The sequence below is a fragment of the Primulina huaijiensis genome, chromosome 3, assembly GCF_012295235.1.
Source record: "Primulina huaijiensis isolate GDHJ02 chromosome 3, ASM1229523v2, whole genome shotgun sequence".
In the NCBI taxonomy this organism is placed as follows: Eukaryota; Viridiplantae; Streptophyta; class Magnoliopsida; order Lamiales; family Gesneriaceae; genus Primulina; species Primulina huaijiensis.
Genome location: NC_133308.1, coordinates 5094076 through 5113243, shown reverse-complemented (window position 1 = coordinate 5113243; position 19168 = coordinate 5094076). Strand labels below are relative to the sequence as shown.

Below are 19168 nucleotides of genomic sequence, written 5' to 3'. Positions count from 1 at the left end.
TATGAGACAGTCTCACAGAATTTTATTTGTGAGACATTTCAACCTTACTCATATTTGCAATAAAAGTAATATTTTTTTATGGATAAACCAAATAGAATATACATATTACAAAATTGAACCGTGAAATCGTCTCATATGAGTTTTTCCTCGATAGAACAAGATTATGATTGAATTCGACTATGATGTTAAATTCGAGGAGCTTTAATTTACTCATGGTGGATGATGACTCCATTGAAAATTGTTCATTATTAAATATACAAATACTTGAATATTTAAATTTGAAATATAGAGGTCGAATATCTTGATATTATTTTTTCATAGTAACTTTAATTCGTACTAAATGTTGAAGTTTAACATGTAAAGAATATGGTAACTTGACTGTTGGTTCTTAATGTAGAGACAAAAAATATTTTATTAGAACTATAGGACTAAAAACATACTCAACATGTAAAGAATATGGTAACTTGACTGTTGGTTCTTAATGTACAAATTTTCTTTTTATAACTAAATTTCACATTATTTTAGTGGTAAACTATAGAACAAAAAAATGTTAATGATTATGGAATGATGAAAAAACTGAGTAATAGGATAAAAAGAATCACAATGAGCTCAAGTGGGTGTTTGTTTATATGTTGTTTTTAGTTCAATTACAAAAACAATATATGAAGTCAATTGTATAAATTACATAACAATGTTGTAGCAAAACTAACATTATTTAAAGAGGATGTATTTGTTGCAGAGATTTGCTGATTTTTTTTTAAATAACAGACTTTTGTGGAGTTCATAAATTTCTACTTACTTTTGCAGAATCTCATAGATTTTTAAAAATTTTCACAGAATCTTGTAGATTTATTTTTTAATAACTTTTATTGATATTTGTAAATTTTTTTATAGATTTCTATGGATTTTGTAATTTATTATTGTGTTTTTTTAAAAAAAAATTTAGGCAAAAACTTGTGTGAGACGGTCTCACGGGTCGTATTTTGTGAGACGGATCTCTTATTTGGATCATCCATGAAAAATATTACTTCTTATACTAAGAGTATTATTTTTTATTGTGAATGTCGGTAGGTTTGACCCGTCTCACAGATAAAAATTCGTAAGACCGTCTCACAAGAAACCTACTCAAAAATTTATTAGAACTCATACATCTCTAATTCAATCAGTGTGTATATAAAGAAAATGTCGCTGAACCGATTAAAACAGCCGAATGGTAACATTTCACAATGACTAAATAAATAAAACTCTCCATGAAGGTACAATCCATTGACATGAATTCTTGCACATCTAAATTAAGGTAGTCAAAATTCAAATAGTTCTCTAAGAATTCTTCCTATCTATAACATGATAAAAACATCTATATAACTTGTCAAGAGCATTTTATATACACACATCAATTCAATTCCAGGCTTCATCTACCTAGTCAATTTAACCAGTTAGTCGTTCGTCTGCAATGGGATCGTGTTAGTGTCGTGCTGTTGGACTTCTCGAACCACCTAAGATCTCTAGCTTCTCTATGTATGACATTTTCTTGTCTGTTACAATGTTAGCCGGTTTACCGAGGAACTTTGTATCTGTGTCTCCACAACTATCATCATTCGAGTCCTTCTTCACTTCTGAATCTCCTGGATCTAAAGTCCATCCCATGAAATCCAACAATGTCATTGAAGTTGGTTTTTCCAATGAATTAAGCTTATCGAGTTCCTCATTGGCGTTGGGAAATTTCTCTGATACTTTGAGAGGGCATTGATCTTTTAAAGGCGACCTCGTCTCCCCAGAGGGATTTCTTGCAAGAGAGTCTGCGTGCATTACGTCATCAATCCTAGACAGGACGGTGTATGCCAGGCTTTCGATGATTCTTGAGTAGCTTTCAAGAATCGCATGTCCCACATCCTGCAAGGTCATGAAAGCTCTAAAATCTGAACTCTTTGATGGAATAAAATGAGGGAATTCTTGTGTTACACAATGTAGTGAGTCTTACTTTGTTGTACTGGATTTTGCTGATATCTAGAGAAGATTGAGAAATTCCGGGGAAACGATGCTTTAGAATTAGAAGAATCGTCTCTGCTCTCTCTTCAAAAAGTTCCCTTTTCTCCATACTTACACCAGAACCCCACGAAGACTTGCTGTCTTTAGCCGTCATCTTCCGTTTCCATATCACCACCGAGGCCTCAATCCTGTTCTTGAGGTCAAGAATCTTGTGTTCCGATGACAAATCCAGAGATGAAAGAAAATAGTCCGGATCAAAATGGTCATCAGTGATTCCCTTGTAGATCAAGTCTCCAAGGCTCGCTCTCCCATTCTGTGAAGAGAAAGAGGGCTAGCTCATTAAGTCAAAGCCACAAAAACTTGAGACTGAGAATAAGTAATGGTTTTCCACTTTTATTAGTACAAAACCAAAGACTTAGATACACTTTTCTTGTATTCTTAAGCACCTTAGGAAGAGATTCAATGTAGTTTTCGGGTATTTCCATTTCTGATAAAACTTGAGCATTTATGGCCATTGCAGCTTTCAACACTTGGTTTACAGAATCCTTCTGATACTGTAGCCATTTTCTTGTAACTTCAGATAAGCCATCTGTGGGAACTTTAGGAACTGGAATCCACCATTTCTCATCGTTTCTCATGTTCTTTCCCTTCTGGGAATCTTCATCGCCCTTCGTTACATACCAAAACTCATTTTGGTCCTTGAAGTTGTCCAAACATTCCTATTTGTATTCCAACCATAGAGAAATGAGTAGTCACAAATTAAAGAATGCCCATAAAACCAGATACAGATCGAGAATCAAATAAAGTATCCTCTTACAAGTAGCATTGCATCAAGCTTGCGTAAGGCTGGAATGTTCATTTGGATATCATTTCTCTGTTTTGTCACCATAATCTGGCAAAGAACAAAACGTCAACTCAAACATATTCAAAACACCGATGAGTACAATCAAGAACAATTTTATCAACATGCAGACACGGCCAGCGTCAGATCCATCGACCGCTTAGCTAGATTACGCCCAAATTTCATGTGATGGACAAATGAATGAAAGTTACCTCCATAGAGGTTCCATCTTTTGATCTTTGTTTTGAGGGAACAAGTTCGACGATATGATCTGTCACAGATAATAGCCAATCAATCTCCTTTCTCCATCTTGCCTTGGTATCTGATAACATTGGCTCTAATCTCTTTTGCTCTCCAAATACAGAAGCTGCATCAAACTCCCAAAATCTAAACAATATTGCATACCAAAAGCAATAAAAATGGAAAATTTTTGACATCATAGTGGAAATGATCAGAAAAATTTACCAGCTAGATTTGTGATGGCATTTGACAATGCCAAAGCTGATGAAACGCCCTTCCCTCCACCTGACATATCCTCACCAAGAAGCAACTTTGCAAACTTTTCCTTCATCAATTCCATATCTAAATCACACACAACAACAACAGATTTTCATCCGTATTTATCGATAAAGAAAAAGAATCTAAAACAACCCAAATCAGAATAGCTACAATCTTCAAAAATAGTAAGGACGGATCCAACCGAACCAAAAAATCTATTGGTTTTCAGAAATTATTAATCACGCTGCAAATCATATTAAACGGTTTATATTGGAAAGAAATCTAACGAATAACACAAGACAAAATTAAACTCATGAGGGAACGAAAAACTACATAAATCAAATCGTCCTTGCAAAAGACATATATCTTGTTTTCTTGCCTGAATAATGTCCCTCTTTCGCCACACTTCCATCAGCGGCAAACCGGGACTTGATATTCTCCGTCCTATTAAGCTCAGACCCAATCCTCGCCTGTTCCAATGCTTGACTATCATGTAAAGGGGCGGACGCATGGCTTCTCGACGTCATCCTTTCCTGATCCGACGGCGATAAAGAGCCGCTGTTTTGATCAAGAACCAAACTCCTGGTTTGCCTCCCTCCATTTTCATGCATTCCTTTGAAATACACCAACCTGTTCATGTACATTTCCTTTTCCTCCTCCAAAGCGGCCCGAACCATATTCTTTATTTTTATTTTATGATTATTTTTTTTGTGTGTGATTCAAGCTGGATTTTGTATGGAAAATGGAAGAGAGAAAAAAAAAAAGATAATAGGAAACCGGTAAAGATGATTTCCGTTCCCTTTCCTAGTATTTTGAAAGGAAAGAGGAAGAAGTAAGGAAATGTTTCTTAATTAGTATTATGACAAAAAAAAAAAAAGGTGATTACGTTTTAGCTGAGGAAGCAAGTTTTTTTAAAAAACATGGTAAAGAAAATTTATTTATTTATTATTTTATTCTATTTAACTTTATATGATGTTGCTATTATTTTATTTATAAAACGAAAACGCAATATTTTACTAATCACGTCGTCTAAAAAAATATTGATAACTACGCAGTCCACCAACACAAACACTTCTATTGAAATGTTGAGGATGTGGGGTGCATATCAGAGCATGAACAAAGAAAAAATGAGTTGATATGTACAAAATGTTTATGTACTTCTTTAAAATATAAACATTTTTTTTATAAATATGTACATATTTTGTACACATGTTTGTTATAAAAAAACGAATTCCAAGACAAAGGATGTCATAAATTGAAAACGATGGTTTGTTTCATTTATATTATAAAAATGAGTAAGTTTCTTGTGAGATGGTCTCACAAATATTTATCCGTGAAACGAACCAACTCTATCGATATTCACAATAAAAAATAATATTTTTTTATCGATGAATTCTTGCCATAAAATACACGGTGAGACAAATGGCCAATAGGTAGTGTTGTTTTTCGATTCAAGAAATTTGGATGGCGGTATAACTGAAAGAGGTGAAGAGTGAAAATTGTGAGGCCATTGATTAAAGGAACTGTTTAGACCGTTAATTAGTCCCTAAAAACTCTAGAGCAATTCCGAAATTAACTGGAATACTGTTGGTTAAGAAACAAAACCAACCGATGGATTTAGGCTAAAGAAAAGTTTCACGATTGCGGGCAATCCGAGTGTCAATGGCGACGAAATTGGAGGACGTTGGCGTGCTAATGACCAGTCCAATGTCCAGTTACCTCGAGCAAGAACTCAACAACCGATTCAAACTCTTTAAACTCTGGGAATCTCCTTCCAAAACCCAATTCTTGGATTGCTACGCCGACTCAATTTTGGCTGTTGTGGGGGACACCAAAATCGGTGCCGATGCGGAGCTAATCGAATCGCTTCCCCATTTGAGAATCGTGGCGACGTACAGTGTGGGATTGGATAAGATCGATTTGGATAAGTGCAGGGAGAAGGGCATCAGAGTAGCGAATACTCCTGACGTGCTTACTGATGATGTGTCGGACACAGCGATTGGGTTGGCATTGGCGACTTTGCGGAAGATTTGTGCTTGTGATGGGTTTGTGAGAAGTGGGTTGTGGAAATATGGAGATTTTCAGCTGTGTTCTAAGGTATGTGGGTTTTTTTATGTGCAAGATTTTTATTTTTTCATAGGATTTTTGCTCTTTTTTATCCTTTTTTTTCACAAAATTTACATTTATGTGCATTTGTTTGTTATTCCTTGCATTTACTTCTTTGATTTCCAGTTCAGTGGTAAATCAGTTGGCATAATTGGATTGGGCAGGATTGGTTCAGCAATAGCCAAGAGAGCTGAAGCATTTGGCTGCACCATTGGTTACAACTCCAGATCCAAGAAACATAACATCAACTATACATACTACTCAAATGTTGTCGATTTGGCTGCAAATTGCCAAATCCTGATCGTCTCGTGTGCCTTGACAGAAGAAACACGGCACATTGTGAACCGGGATGTTATTGGTGCATTAGGACCAAAAGGGATTCTGATCAATATCGGAAGAGGGGCACTGGTTGACGAACCAGAGCTCATTTCGGCGTTGCTCGAAGACCGGTTAGCTGGGGCAGGGCTTGATGTCTTTGAGAATGAACCTGTGGTACCCGAGGCACTTCTTGGACTTGACAATGTTGTATTGCTGTCTCACGTTGGGAGCGACACTGTTGAAACCACCAAAGGCATGGCTGACCTTGTTGTTGCAAACTTGGAGGCATGTTTTCTTAACAAACCATTGCTAACACCTGTGGTTTGAGTTTGAGTTTGATTTTGATCATCTGGCAGTCGTATCATTGCGATGTTAAATTTTAGTCTGACATCGGACATAATTCTTTATTGGAATGAATGCTTCATTTCGAGTAAAAGGGTAACGCCTCTAACGAAAAATTGTTTAAATAAAACCATCTGATATCAAAATTATTAAATATCCTTCGAATTATCCTATACATTAATATCACACCATCGCATCATTAGATTTCCTTCAAGAGTCTCCAGATATAGAACGGTGAGACGACCAGATTTACATTTAAAATAAAAGTAATATTTTTGACATAAAAGTAATATTCATGATCGGATGGTTAAGATATCGGTCTCACACTGAGTTTTTGTGAGGGCAGAGGCTTCTGAGTCGTGTTTCCTTGAAATTTCTCACTTGCTTTTCGCCTACGTCTCTCTTCAAATCAAATTGGGATGCTAGTGGACCAAGGTATAGTCTCAATTTCAGTCAGCATCGCTTTTCAATTTAGAACATTTGGCCTTGATGGGTGGTAGATAAATGATAAGTGTTCTTTTTCTGGAATAATATATCTATATAATACGAAAATATACAAACTGAACTTCATTCTTGCCACCCCACCCCATTAGAGCATTACATGATGAACAAAGCTCGAAAGTGGATCATTTTTTGACTTCGTGCTAAATAGTTGCAAGGACAGAGATATGAAACTTGCATAATCCAATCTTGAAATCCGTCTGATCAAGGAGAAGATGAAGGAGAGGAAGAACCTTTGAAGATAAGAAACTTGAGAGTTTCAAGTGTAAAATATATGAAACTCCCTTTCTTGTGTGTGAAAAAACACCCAAAGTTTGATCCCACCACACATTGCCATCCATTCCCATGCCTATTGTCAAACTCCTGCCGATTTACACAAACATAAAACTTTCCAATTACTAAGTATATCATAGATTGACTAGAAAATTGGTAAATTTTAAGTTCACTACATTTCATTTAAAGACAGCACTTTCAAACAAACTTGAGCACCAAAATGACGTACCCGAGAAGCAAATTCAACAAGAAGACAATCCAAATCTTTGTCCTAAAATAGTTATCCATATCCGGGGCATCATATTCAAAATCTCACCGAACAAAAGTTCTGATTTTTCTAAAATCTTGCGACGCGAGGCCAACGAATATATATATGCAACATAAAAGAAGAAGAAGAAGAAGAAGAAATGGATGACCGACCTTCTTGATGTGGGCAGCAATTGATTTGCAATCAACGACATCGTACAGATCCAGAGCCTGGGAAGCAAAATCCATTGCTTGGATCTGCATCTTCAATGGCATATCTGTATCCTGTATCAAACCTTTCCCTTCTAACATCTTATAGTCTCAAGTTCCCACCTTCAATTTACTCGATTTTCCTACACCTAAACCTAAAATCTCTAAAACCCAGAAAAGGAAATTTTGGATTGATCGCGAAGATGATATCAGCGAGATGCTTAGCTTAGCTTACTCATCATTCGCTTCGCCTTCGCTGTATACATTTTTTACAAGTGTATTGTCATTATATAAGCGGCTTTCTTCATGTGACAGATTCTTATGTCCTTTTTACTCCACACTTTATGGACTTTTTAGCGTCCTTCCTTTTACCTGTCTTCGTCCATTGGGCAACGATGTTAAGGATAGGCCTGATGAGGCCCAAATTAATCCATACACTTCGTCAAAATAATTGGCAACTATTCACAATAAAATCAACACAAAAATTGTTGTGAGACGGTCTCAATGATCAATTTCGTGGGATCGAATCTCTTATTTGGGTCATCCATGAACAAGTATGACTTTTTATACTAAGATTATTATTTTTTATTGTGAACATCGATAGAGTTGACCCATCTAACAGATAAAAATTCGTGAGACCGTCTCATAGATAAAAATTTCTGAGACCGTCTCACAAGAGACTTAATCAAAAATCGAAGCATATATTGTTATAACAAGAAATAATATTAACCGAAATGAGAGAATTCGGGTGATCAACCAATCTAGATGATCAACTAATCTAGATAGACAGTTGATCTGAGTGATCAACCAATCCGGGTGGACAGCCGATCCGAATGGTTAGCAGTCACTCCAAAAATTCTCAAAAAAACAAGTTTTGTGGGTCGTCACAACCATCTAAAGTTAAAGTCATTCATTATCCCAATTAGTCCTTCGGATAAAGCAAGAATGGGTTCAATGTTGGGGCAATGCAATGGGCCGAAATCCGATTCTTTATAGTTACCCTCTGTAACTAATTTTGATCTTGAATCTACAACGTCTTTTTTGTTGGCGGACAAAAGCATAACCAAAGTAAAATTTAAAAATAAATATCGAAAATTATTATGTTACNATATAATCATAAATTTGAAAATTAAAGAAAACAATGCTTTGTATATCAGTAAATAATTTTTTAAATATTCATAACTCCATTGAAACAATTTAAATTTGAAAAAATTCAATTGTATATGCTAATTGGGTATTTGGGTAGGGTATGGGTATCCGATAATCCGATGGGTATGAGGATGAGGATGAAATTCAATACCCGATGGGTATGGGTATGGGTATGGAGATGAATTTAATAAATGGGTATGGGGATGGATGTATGAAATCCGACCCATACCCTACCCATTGTCGTCCCTAATGTTACAGAGAATATACTCAGAAAAACTAGAGAGCTTTTATAAGAAGAACATGAGTATGGGTGCAAACGAGCTAAACTGTTCTTGAATAGCTTGTGAACGGCTCAATTGAAACTCGAAAGTAGCTCTAATATTTAATCTAGTCGATCTCGAGTTTTACATGTGTTTATTAGAGTAACTCGCGAGCTACTCGATTATATATATTATTTATGTAGAATTAAAACAGAGTCTAAATCAAGTTTTTCGATCTCGAGCTCGAATAACTCGATACATTCTCGAGTCGAGAACTTGAAAATTAACACATCATCGAGTCGAGTTCAAGAATACTGAATTTTTTTCAAATCGAGTTCGCGTAATATGATATTCGAATTTGACTTAATGCATCATATGTAGATTATTTTAGAGTTCTTTTGAATATAATTCGTGGGTTTGGCCCATTTTTTTAATGTGCAATTGGACCTTAATTAAATAATTAATTAGCATCATCAAAAACCCATATTTAATTTCTTGATCCAAAATCTACAAAAATCAAATACTTGTATACGTATTTTGAAAACCATCTATTTACAAAATTTACGGTATCTTTTTATATAAATTCTTGGAAAAAGTTTCAATTTAATTTAGAAATTTATAACCACATAAGAAAATCGACCACGCCTCTAAATAAATATTATAGCATTGGTGGCTTGTCCAAATCCATAATCAATATGACCAAATTTCCACGATATTATTATTATTTTAAAAATAATAATAAAAACAACTGGAATCCAAGAATCTAAATTAGGTAGCTTGTCCAAATTCTTGATTTTTAATTATAATAATTATAATTACAAATAAATATTTAAAACCCAGAAATAGCGACCACTGGCTGCCGACACTCCCCTTCCTCAGACCGAAAGCAAGATCCATGCCTAGGTTCGGATGCTGGTTACGAATATTGGTGTATTATTTTATATTGATTGAATAAGGAGAATACAATTTTCTAAACCTAATTACTACAATCATATTGCATTTTATCAAACAGAATAAAATATCGGAAATAACAAATATTTTTAAAAAAATTTAATGTTTTAGATTTCGTTTGCTCCGTTGATACGATTAATAATTGAATTCAATGAAATATTTTTTTGTACTTTTCTATGTTGATTATTTATTTGATGTTAATCAAATAATTATTTATTCAGATAACATATATAAAAAATTTGAATTAAAATTACATATGACAAAAACTTGTGTGAGACGGTCTCACGAATCGTATTTTGTGAGACAAATCTCTTATTTGAATCATCCATGAAAAATTATTACTTTTTATGCTAAGAATATTACTTTTTATTGTGAATATCGGTAGGGTTGACCCGTTTCACAGATAAATATTCGTGAGACCGTCTGACAAAAGGCCTACTCATTACATATTATTATTTTTATTTATATTCATTAATTATTAAAAATATCAAAAATTTAATTTATAGTCTTATCCAAAATTTAATCAACAAAATCGCATAGTCAATATTATTATATATTTTATTCAAATATTTTAATAATCATAATGTTCTTTACCTATACAATTTCATCAACGTGGATAAAAATGGGCAAAAACTCAAAAACTTGTGTGAGACGATTTCACGGATCGTAATTTGTGATACGGATCTCTTATTCAGGTCATTCATTATAAAATTATTAATTTGTATGTTAAGAGTATTACTTTTTATTGTGAATATCGGTAGGATTGACCCGTCTCACAGATAAAGATTCATGAGACCATCTCATAAGAGACCTACTCATAAGAATATTTGATTAAGATAATTTGTAGATTTAAAAAATAATTCAAATGAAATAAATATATCTTGAAATTATATACATCATTTAACGAACAATGAGAAAGATTCACCGAATATATATAATTGGATTATATTCAGAACCACAAACCATGCACAGGCTCTGACCGAGGCCAGGAGCCAGCCTCGGATTCCAAGTTCACGAACTGTATCCTCGACAGCCTCTTCTCATTAAAATTGCACAATATAAACCCATTCCAGTGTCTCGAAACAGATGCACTGGATTAGGCCTTTTTCCTTGAATCCCAAGGTTTCAGTTTTCAGATTCGTGAATTGATTACAGCTCGAATGTGATTGACTGTTGGAAATTCTTGTTTTTCAACAATCGGGGAGTCAGATTTCAGCACCGTCGCCGTGAAATTCTTTGAAGAAAGAACCCAAAAAAATGCAGCACGCAAAATCAGAATCCGACGTCACGAGTCTAGCTCCGTCGTCCCCTTCAAGATCACCGAAACGCCATGTCTACTACGTGCAGAGTCCTTCCAGGGATTCACACGACGGAGACAAATCATCCATGCAGCCCAGCCCGATGGAATCTCCGTCGCACCAGTCGTTCGGCCGCCACTCTCGAAATTCCTCGGCCAGCAGATTATCCGGCATACTGCCGTCTTCTGGACGGAAGGGGAGGAAAAGGAACGACAAAGGGTGGCCGGAGTGCGATGTGATAGTGGAAGAGGGGAAGTACGATGAATTCGATGATGATAAGAAGTTCACACGGCGGTGCCAGGCGGTGATGGCGGTGGCTGGTTTCATTCTGCTCTTTACTGTCTTCTGCCTCATTATTTGGGGTGCCGGAAGGCCTTTCAAAGCTGAAGTTGTCGTCAAGGTACACACACTTTCACATTCTTTTCTCCTTTTTTTATTTTCCCTTTTTTAATATTTACGTAAAGTCAATTTTAATTTAATTATTTATTACTTTTTAAAATATATATATTTATACAAATAAAAGGACATTATTATTTTTTAATCGGTAAAAAAATAAATTAATAGAACGCAATGTTTTAATACAAATCGTCGTAGAGTTAGTTTGGATACAAAATGTATAATTTTAAAAAAGTATTTAAATAAATTCTTTTTTTAAATATTAAATAAATTCTGTTTTTTAAGTGTTTTTATTAAAAAAATAAGAAAAATTTTGATGTTTGAATAAGTGTTATTAAATTATTTTAATAATTCAAAACTTGTACAAAAATATAATTTCACATCTTAATTCAACAATTGAATGGCCTTTGCAGAGTCTGTCCGTAAGCAACTTCTACATCGGCTCTGGTTCAGACTCCTCCGGCGTTCCGACAAACATGCTGAATTTTAATGGATCCCTGAAGCTTAGCATATACAATCCAGCAACATTCTATGGGATTCATGTTAGTTCCATGCCAGTCAATCTCGTCTACTCAGATTTCGTCGTTGCGAGTGGCGAGGTAACTATATACGATGCATGCTACTATTTTAAGATTCCATGTTTGCAGATCTTGACGATACGTGGTCGGGATTCAAATATGCTGTTGGGAACTCTATTTAATATTGGAAAAAAAAATGGGGGAAAATTTGTAAATTAATTAATAATTTCATTAAATTTTATTGCAGCTCAAAAAATATTTCCAGCCAAGAAAAAGTCGTCGGACTGTGTTAGTGCACATAGAAGGAACAAAGGTTCCCCTTTACGGCGCAGGATCAACCCTCCAGGTTGGTTCAAACAATGCTGTTCAAGTACCTTTGATGCTGAATTTCACCATACAGTCTCGAGGAGATGTGGTCGGTAAACTGGTCAGGACGAAACACCGGAAAACAATCTCGTGCCCGTTGAAAATCGACTCCACCAGCAACAAGATTATCGAGTTTAAGAAGAACTCGTGCGATTACAGTTGAAATCCGTTCTACTTTAGGTCTGGTCGATCGAAATATAACTTGGAAAATTGCAAGATATGATGCAGTTAAGTTTTCTGTCCATATTTGTATTTGTTTTTTGATGGATGTTTAATATTTTAAATGTTTTGCGACATCTTTCTTTCTTTAGACAAAAGGATGAAATTGGGTGTCTCAGTTTTCTTTTCTTTGTAATTTATAAGATTTTGTTGAAGAAATAAAGATATCTTGAATCTTTTGGGGTGCTTTCTTCTGATAAATATATTAATTCATATTTTTACTTTTTACCATCTAAAATAAATCGTAAAAAAATATGATAATTAAAATAATTAGATAAAAACTTCACTATCAATCAAGACAAAATTAAATGACAAAAACTTGGAAGACATGTCTATCATCCATGAAAAAATATTACTTTTTATACTAACAATATTAATTTTTATTATGAATATCATTAGAGTTGACATGTCTCACAGACAAAAATTCTTTACAGATAAAGATTCTTGAAATTCTCAAATAAATATAGGACTTTGGGAAACTAGCCACAAAAAGAAGGTACGGTACAATATTATCAAAAAACAAGAAAAAAGTATTACAACAAATGTTCCAAATAAGAACTAAGCCTCATATTCACATATGTCGTAAAACCACACATACTCTTTTCCTTCTGCCTTCCCAATTATATTTGATATGCCAACCCCACCTGCCAAAAAGAGGAGTAAGTTTTTGTGCAACAACCCTTTCAAAATGTGATTGAAATCGCGATTTTCGATAATACTTGCCTAGCGATATTGCGCTCACAAAGATTGTGAAGGCCAAAATGAAGATGATTATTGATGCTCTCCCAAATAGGCTGATCAACTTTCGCACAACATGTTGCCCTACCAATGCAGCAATCATAGCCACCACAATAAAATAAAGAGCTGCAAGAAAGAGTGACAAGATATCGAAATGACAGTCAACACCTTTTGCGAAGTTTCCATGAGGTCCTTGCCAGTAAAATCGAAATATGCTGTGAGAAATGGAAAAGATGGATGATAATACCACTTGATGTGGGAAATCGCCTCAAGATATAATATTGTATTACGGACATGGATGAAGAAAATGCCATCGCGAATGAGGCTGTGGCACTCGAGACCTGTGTCGCAATAATTTGAACCATGATATGAATCTGTGAACTTTAACTTGGCACAGACCAAAATTCAGAATGAGATTTTCCCATTAGACGATGAGCGATCGGAATATACTACATAATATTTGTGATAACTTGCTTGATCCGATGAAAGATTACAATTTTATTCAAGAAATTCACCTGGGGTGGAATTCCTAGTTCAAGAAGCAATGGCCCTAGAATAAATCCTCCACCAAGCCCAAGCAGCCCGCCTACTATACCAGCCAAAACCCCACAGAAACAACAAAAAATCAACTGGGATATTGTCCAAATATTTTGTGCCTCCCCCTTATATCCCATCACCCTCCAGCCCTTGTATAAGCAAACTGCCTCATATCCAGAGGCTACAACAGCTACCGGAATCTAAGAATGAATTACACAATCAAAACATCATTCGTTAACATTGCATCTTGCCTAAATCAACACATATGACGCACACAAGGAGCAGTGGCAAATCAGAGTCCAAGAACTGGTAGAGTAGAATAACGAGCAAATGTCTGCTTTCTTTAAAAATGAAACATTTATCAATAGTGCAACTCATTATCATGTGTACTCTTCATACATGAATGGATTCCAATACAATAAAGAAAAAATTGGTTTCTCCATCCCCCCTCTTTCTAATTTTCCACGTTGTGAGATGAAATTAAAACATACCTGCAGGAGGGTGACTATCCAGTATGCTACCGAACATGTGGCCGTTAAATCCTGAAGAAATAGGCAACCGAGTTCTCAACAAGAGCTCACAGGAAATAAGAGGTCATAAAAGTGGGTCTTGCTGAATAACCTTGGCAATATGGAGTAGGAGAATGATGACCCACACTAGAAAAAGAATGCTGAACTCCTTCCAGCAAACATTGTTTATGGCTGAGACCTGTAACACTTGTAAATTAAACCTTGAAAACATATTTGGACTTTTGGAATTAATGATGCATTACCTCCAGTGGCTTGAATTCATTGACTCGCATACGAGTTTCATCAGTTGGGCCCTCAGGTACACGTTCATATGGAACTTCATCATCTGATGTTTAAAACATGAGATGAAATGACCAACACAAGATACTGAATTTTAGTAGCTAGGATTTCTTGACAAGCAACTATGATTAATCTTAAGAACATGCCTTCCTGTGAATTTTTTATACAACCGATTCTACTTATTCATCAATGTTGATGAAAAGCTTGATAGTTTTTCAAAATCATGTTTCAAATCTTTCATGAAATGGAGTATATAAATGCTCACAATTAGAAGTCCTGTGTCTGGCAGCTTCCTGGAGTCAAAAGCAAGAGAGTAAAACCACAGATTAAATATATTCAATATAATAGGGCACTAGAGGAAGTGAAATTCCAGGCCACCACCTTTATTATGCTCTCCATTTTCCAGGTTTCAATGCCCTTGAAGAATGCCTTAGTTGAAGTACCTGTAAAATTACAAATCAATATACATCCGACCTTGAGATAAAAATACTGCAAAAAGGGAACCATTCCGTTTACCTACAAATAGAATTATCAACACTGTCATAACAATCCATTCCGCAAAAATCACATTGAAGAAAACTCCAATACTGATCCCAAGAACTAGCATAGGTTGGAAAAGAAGAGCAGCATCATAATCTATCAGTGGAAGGTCGAGTGTAGGATGACGGAGCTTCAGATTGTAATAAACAGTAGAAATTGCCACACCCATTATCATACCTGACCAACAAACAGAAGGTTTAAACTTGGTACCTTGACCACAAGTAAGATTTAGCAAGGAACTTGATATATCGTAGTATCGTACACAGTTGTAAATATAATCCCTTACATTTTGATAGAGCTGTTGATGACTTTGGATCAAATCCAATTATTAAAATGAACATCGGGACAAAAATGCCACCTCCACCAACGCCTCCTACACTCCCAAGAACAGCACCAAAGAATCCAACAAGTGTACCTACTACAATTCTCCAGCCAAATTCCATGTTCTGTGAAACATCTCACAGAGAATAGTAATTGCTAAATGGAAATTGACTCAATGATTTGACAAATTATCATATTTTCAGCAACTAAACAATCTAACAAGATTCAAATGATGGAAAATACAAGAAAAGGCGAATGGAGAAACGTACAGGCCAAACATGTTCGAAAAGTGTTTCAACATAACGCAGCAACGGGCTGATTGTTTTCGTTAAGTAACCAGATTCAGAATTTTCCACACTCCCATCATTTCTTGCAATACCCTGCTTCAAACCCTCGTCTGCAGAAACAACCCCACAAGCTAAGACAATTGCACCAATCACGATCAAAGCAATTCCTTTCAATGGCTTCTTAAATTCTGCTCCAACCACAGCCATCAAAGTTCTAAAAATCCCACTTCTTATTCACCCTAAAAACACATATTTACCAGTTAAAATTCAATAAAAGATCTACTTCAAACCACCAAAAATAAATCGCCGTTGACCAAGCTGTGAAAAGAAAGTCAAAAGATTTTGGAAGAAATTTATGGAAAAACAGTTGATAAATCCTCCACAGCAAGAGATGCCTTCATTACCTCCAAAACACGCAACGCTATCACTGTGATGTCGGTAGAAGCACTCAAAACCTTAAGCAAGTCTGTATGCCTAGGCCAAGTTTTTCCCCACCTTACCAACTCAATAATAACATAACCCTTTCGTTCTCCTTCTCGGTTTGCCCTCCACAGGGAAAAAAGTACTAATTTCAACGCTCTACTTATTTTGAAGATGTTGCTATGCCCATTTATTTGCAATTAACGCAGTATAAGCTACAAAAAACCAGTTTTAAAGCAGCTAAAAGACCAAGTCCAAGACTTCAATATAGACACTGAAACAAAAATATCAACATCAACAGCAATCAGTTTAAAACTATCAACTCTTGTCAAAGAGTATGATTGTACGAAGAACAAGCGTAAAGTGGCCTACCACAACTCATACAAAACAAGTGCAGTACCGTGGGTCCCAAAGAATTAAAGGGAAGCGAACCTTCGTAATTGAATTTGACAAAAAAAAGACGAAGGCCTTCGTGAAATAAAACTTGTAATTAATAAACAAAGTAATCAACTGCTGTTGTGGTATCGTGGAGAAAAATAAAAGACACTTAATTCCACGATCTTTCTTAAGTGAAAATCACAACTTACCCACGAGTCCAAATTCATGATCTCAACATCATGTGAGTCTTAATTATTTCTTTACTGAGAATGAAAGTGTAATATTTATTCTTCAAATCAAAACCTTGTAAAATAAATATTCTTTAAGCCTTGATTCACTCTGTACATTACTGCAAAATTTTTGGATCTCTACATTGCGTAAGACACAAATAACCAAAAGAAGCACAGGTTCCACACCAATTACTGTACGAGAAACCAAGAAAATCAAGTGATGATAAGAAAAAAAGTAACCAGTGGCCTGTTAGAAAAAGCATTAATTACATAGCAATAAAATATTTCCAAAACGGGGATTCAATTGTGAAAACATTAATGAAAGCCGGTCTTTATGTCACCATAAATGATTATTTATTGCAAGGTCCAAACAACCCCCAAGCTAAAAGACTTGGCAACCAAAACTTTGTTAGTATGGAAACAAAATTGACATGAAATTCCGCAAAATCACAAGATAAATGATTAAAAGATTGGAACTTTATTTAATTTTTATTTTATAAAACACTAATACAAAATGGTAGTTGAGATTTAACAGATACTAACAAGCTCATGTCACTCAAATTACATTAATGGCGATATTTTCACACATAACCTTCCGCTAAAGTCGGTCTATCTCCGCCCTCGTCCTCTTCATCCACGTCAGCTTTTCGATCCACGAGCTTCTTCCCCAAAATGCCCCGGCCATTTCCCCCAATTTCCAAGCCTTGCAGTCCATCGACGCAAGCATCCCCACTCGCCGGAAGATCTGGCTCCACCACCGTGTCCCCTTTCTCGTTCGGATCCCCACCAAGAACTGCCACCTCATCACCAGACGCCTCCGTCAATCCACCGCCTTTCTGGGCGACGCAGCCTCCAGGAGGAGCAGTTATCCCATCCGCAATCCCTATCACCACGTCCGTTGAATCTTCCCACGGATCATCAACACATTGACCTCCGGATTCACCCTCTCCGTCAGATGTTGTGATGACCGACTTAACGGCGGATGCGGCTTTGCGAAAAGCCTCCTTTATGAGGTCCGGATGCAACGCGCAATCCTCCAGGCCTGCATCCTCCAGCCGGGGCGGCTTGATTGAGTCGAAAAATCCTTCTGCTTCGTTGGTCGCATCCATGGAATCGACGAGATTTGAGAGAATCGCTGTAGCGTTTAGTCGAGGCGGCGATTCATATTCGGTGGTGGAGAGGAGTGGGGGATGAAATCCCGAATTTGACCCTACAGTTTGCTTCGCTTTAGTACGAGGATGAGCTAAAATATACGGGTATATATGTAAATTGCTCCTGAGAGTCGGTTGTAAGAAGAGCTGATGACATCTGACGCCACCACGTTTAAAGCAAATTCAAGTGATTCATTTTACTTTTATTATTATTATTATTATTATTATTATTATAATTTAGTTATTTATTTAAACAATAAAATTAATTGAAATTCATGAATTTTAAATATCTCTTTAGAGAGAAAATTAGAATATTGGCGTTTCCTCTGAATTGTTAGTCCCAACAAAAATAACAACTTGAATATGTGATGAAAGAATTAGGAGGAGGTTTATCGTGAGACGGTCTCATGAATCTTTATCTGTGAGACTGGTCAATCCTACAGATATTCATAATAAAAACTAATACTCTTAGCATAAAAAGTAATATTTTTCATGGATGACCCAAATAAAAGATCTGTCTCACAAAATACGACCCGTGAGACCGTCTCACATGAGTGTTTGACAAGAATTAGAGCACCAATACAATACTCTCACAAGTGAATCTCACTTATCATTCCGATTTATATGATTCTGACAATTGAAATTTTATACACTTAATTTAGTCATTTTGGGTAATCTTTGGATTTAAATTTAGATATAAAATATATATTTATTTTATTATATTTTTATCAATATGTTAAACATATTTTAGTTGTGTGTATGATTTATTTATTGAGTTTTATTTTTATTGATATATCATCACAATATTTTATAGTTATTATTTTTACAATTTTAATTAATAAAATAATCTTGAAAAATGCTGCTTTTTCCACTTACTTTTACAATCCGTAATACAAAATTTTCTCCCACTAAACTTCCATTTTTAACTTTTTTATTCTTATTTTTTTTACTGATTTTAAAAATATAAGACTATGTTAGAGAAAATTTAATTAATTAATCATGATTTTTTTTTTTGCAATTTATTATTCATAAAATCTTTGTACATATATTATTATTATTAGTTTTGTAATTAATTTTAATTTATTTGACTTATGACACGAGTTTCAATATTAACGACACGCGTTACACAATGAAGCATGTTTTGTGTGAAATGACGAAATTGTCCCACAGTGGATTTATTCTCACACAAAATCCAAGCTGTTACTCCGACGCCTTTTATCAGATTCTTTACAATTCCTACGCACCTCGTTAATGTGTGTGTGTGTGTTTATATATA

General features: G+C 35.2%; 6 protein-coding genes across 7 annotated transcripts; 2 read left to right on the top strand and 4 right to left on the bottom strand.

Annotated features, from left to right (window-relative positions):
* Nucleotides 1-1189: 1189 nt before the first annotated feature.
* On the bottom strand, nucleotides 1190-4234 carry LOC140973295 (rop guanine nucleotide exchange factor 12-like). Its single transcript, XM_073435984.1, has 7 exons — nucleotides 3708-4234; nucleotides 3296-3412; nucleotides 3043-3197; nucleotides 2807-2881; nucleotides 2436-2708; nucleotides 1982-2302; nucleotides 1190-1893 (listed from the first exon to the last, which is right to left on the bottom strand). The coding sequence occupies exons 1-7, from the start codon at nucleotides 4003-4005 to the stop codon at nucleotides 1465-1467; spliced, it is 1668 nt and encodes a 555-aa protein (XP_073292085.1). The 5' UTR covers nucleotides 4006-4234; the 3' UTR covers nucleotides 1190-1464.
* A 514-nt stretch (nucleotides 4235-4748) lies between these two features.
* LOC140973296 (glyoxylate/hydroxypyruvate/pyruvate reductase 2KGR-like) lies at nucleotides 4749-6176 on the top strand. The gene is made up of 2 exons (XM_073435985.1): nucleotides 4749-5425; nucleotides 5561-6176. The coding sequence occupies exons 1-2, from the start codon at nucleotides 4991-4993 to the stop codon at nucleotides 6077-6079; spliced, it is 954 nt and encodes a 317-aa protein (XP_073292086.1). The 5' UTR covers nucleotides 4749-4990; the 3' UTR covers nucleotides 6080-6176.
* Nucleotides 6177-6767: 591 nt separating this feature from the next.
* Nucleotides 6768-7665, bottom strand: LOC140973298 (uncharacterized). Its single transcript, XM_073435988.1, has 2 exons — nucleotides 7289-7665; nucleotides 6768-6958 (listed from the first exon to the last, which is right to left on the bottom strand). Exons 1-2 carry the CDS (start codon nucleotides 7424-7426, stop codon nucleotides 6800-6802), a joined length of 297 nt encoding a protein of 98 aa, XP_073292089.1. The 5' UTR covers nucleotides 7427-7665; the 3' UTR covers nucleotides 6768-6799.
* A 3058-nt stretch (nucleotides 7666-10723) lies between these two features.
* LOC140973297 (uncharacterized) lies at nucleotides 10724-12657 on the top strand. Its single transcript, XM_073435987.1, has 3 exons — nucleotides 10724-11382; nucleotides 11792-11977; nucleotides 12144-12657. The coding sequence occupies exons 1-3, from the start codon at nucleotides 10942-10944 to the stop codon at nucleotides 12423-12425; spliced, it is 909 nt and encodes a 302-aa protein (XP_073292088.1). The 5' UTR covers nucleotides 10724-10941; the 3' UTR covers nucleotides 12426-12657.
* A 244-nt stretch (nucleotides 12658-12901) lies between these two features.
* On the bottom strand, nucleotides 12902-17058 carry LOC140973292 (sulfite exporter TauE/SafE family protein 3-like). 2 transcript variants are annotated; one of them, XM_073435981.1, is made up of 13 exons: nucleotides 16118-17058; nucleotides 15696-15952; nucleotides 15392-15551; nucleotides 15082-15282; nucleotides 14947-15008; nucleotides 14831-14858; nucleotides 14529-14611; nucleotides 14378-14464; nucleotides 14248-14298; nucleotides 13735-13956; nucleotides 13467-13560; nucleotides 13205-13345; nucleotides 12902-13125 (listed from the first exon to the last, which is right to left on the bottom strand). In XM_073435981.1, the coding sequence occupies exons 2-13, from the start codon at nucleotides 15918-15920 to the stop codon at nucleotides 13040-13042; spliced, it is 1440 nt and encodes a 479-aa protein (XP_073292082.1). In that variant the 5' UTR covers nucleotides 15921-15952; nucleotides 16118-17058; the 3' UTR covers nucleotides 12902-13039. The 2 variants fall into 2 exon arrangements, with proteins under 2 accessions (XP_073292082.1, XP_073292083.1); XM_073435982.1 differs by having other exon boundaries at nucleotides 16129-17058.
* A 138-nt stretch (nucleotides 17059-17196) lies between these two features.
* On the bottom strand, nucleotides 17197-18012 carry LOC140973294 (uncharacterized). The gene has a single exon (XM_073435983.1). It carries the CDS (start codon nucleotides 17848-17850, stop codon nucleotides 17323-17325), a length of 528 nt encoding a protein of 175 aa, XP_073292084.1. The 5' UTR covers nucleotides 17851-18012; the 3' UTR covers nucleotides 17197-17322.
* Nucleotides 18013-19168: the final 1156 nt, after the last annotated feature.

Bases quoted from the DNA above. Each gene is read 5' to 3' on its own strand.
- LOC140973295 (XM_073435984.1), bottom strand. From the start codon at position 4,005: ATGGTTCGGGCCGCTTTGGAGGAGGAAAAGGAAATGTACATGAACAGG. The intron at 2,882-3,042 runs GTAACTTTCATT...GTTCTTTGCCAG, and splicing joins AAGATGGAACCTCTATGGAG to ATTATGGTGACAAAACAGAG. The intron at 1,894-1,981 runs GTAAGACTCACT...ATGACCTTGCAG, and splicing joins GCAAAATCCAGTACAACAAA to GATGTGGGACATGCGATTCT.
- LOC140973296 (XM_073435985.1), top strand. From the start codon at position 4,991: ATGGCGACGAAATTGGAGGACGTTGGCGTGCTAATGACCAGTCCAATG. The intron at 5,426-5,560 runs GTATGTGGGTTT...TTTGATTTCCAG, and splicing joins ATTTTCAGCTGTGTTCTAAG to TTCAGTGGTAAATCAGTTGG.
- LOC140973298 (XM_073435988.1), bottom strand. From the start codon at position 7,426: ATGTTAGAAGGGAAAGGTTTGATACAGGATACAGATATGCCATTGAAG. The intron at 6,959-7,288 runs GTCGGTCATCCA...GTAAATCGGCAG, and splicing joins TTGCTGCCCACATCAAGAAG to GAGTTTGACAATAGGCATGG.
- LOC140973297 (XM_073435987.1), top strand. From the start codon at position 10,942: ATGCAGCACGCAAAATCAGAATCCGACGTCACGAGTCTAGCTCCGTCG. The intron at 11,383-11,791 runs GTACACACACTT...TGGCCTTTGCAG, and splicing joins AAGCTGAAGTTGTCGTCAAG to AGTCTGTCCGTAAGCAACTT. The intron at 11,978-12,143 runs GTAACTATATAC...ATTTTATTGCAG, and splicing joins TCGTCGTTGCGAGTGGCGAG to CTCAAAAAATATTTCCAGCC.
- LOC140973292 (XM_073435981.1), bottom strand. From the start codon at position 15,920: ATGGCTGTGGTTGGAGCAGAATTTAAGAAGCCATTGAAAGGAATTGCT. The intron at 14,859-14,946 runs GTGGTGGCCTGG...TTTTGACTCCAG, and splicing joins AAATGGAGAGCATAATAAAG to GAAGCTGCCAGACACAGGAC. The intron at 13,561-13,734 runs GTGAATTTCTTG...ATTGCGACACAG, and splicing joins AACTAGGAATTCCACCCCAG to GTCTCGAGTGCCACAGCCTC.
- LOC140973294 (XM_073435983.1), bottom strand. From the start codon at position 17,850: ATGGATGCGACCAACGAAGCAGAAGGATTTTTCGACTCAATCAAGCCG.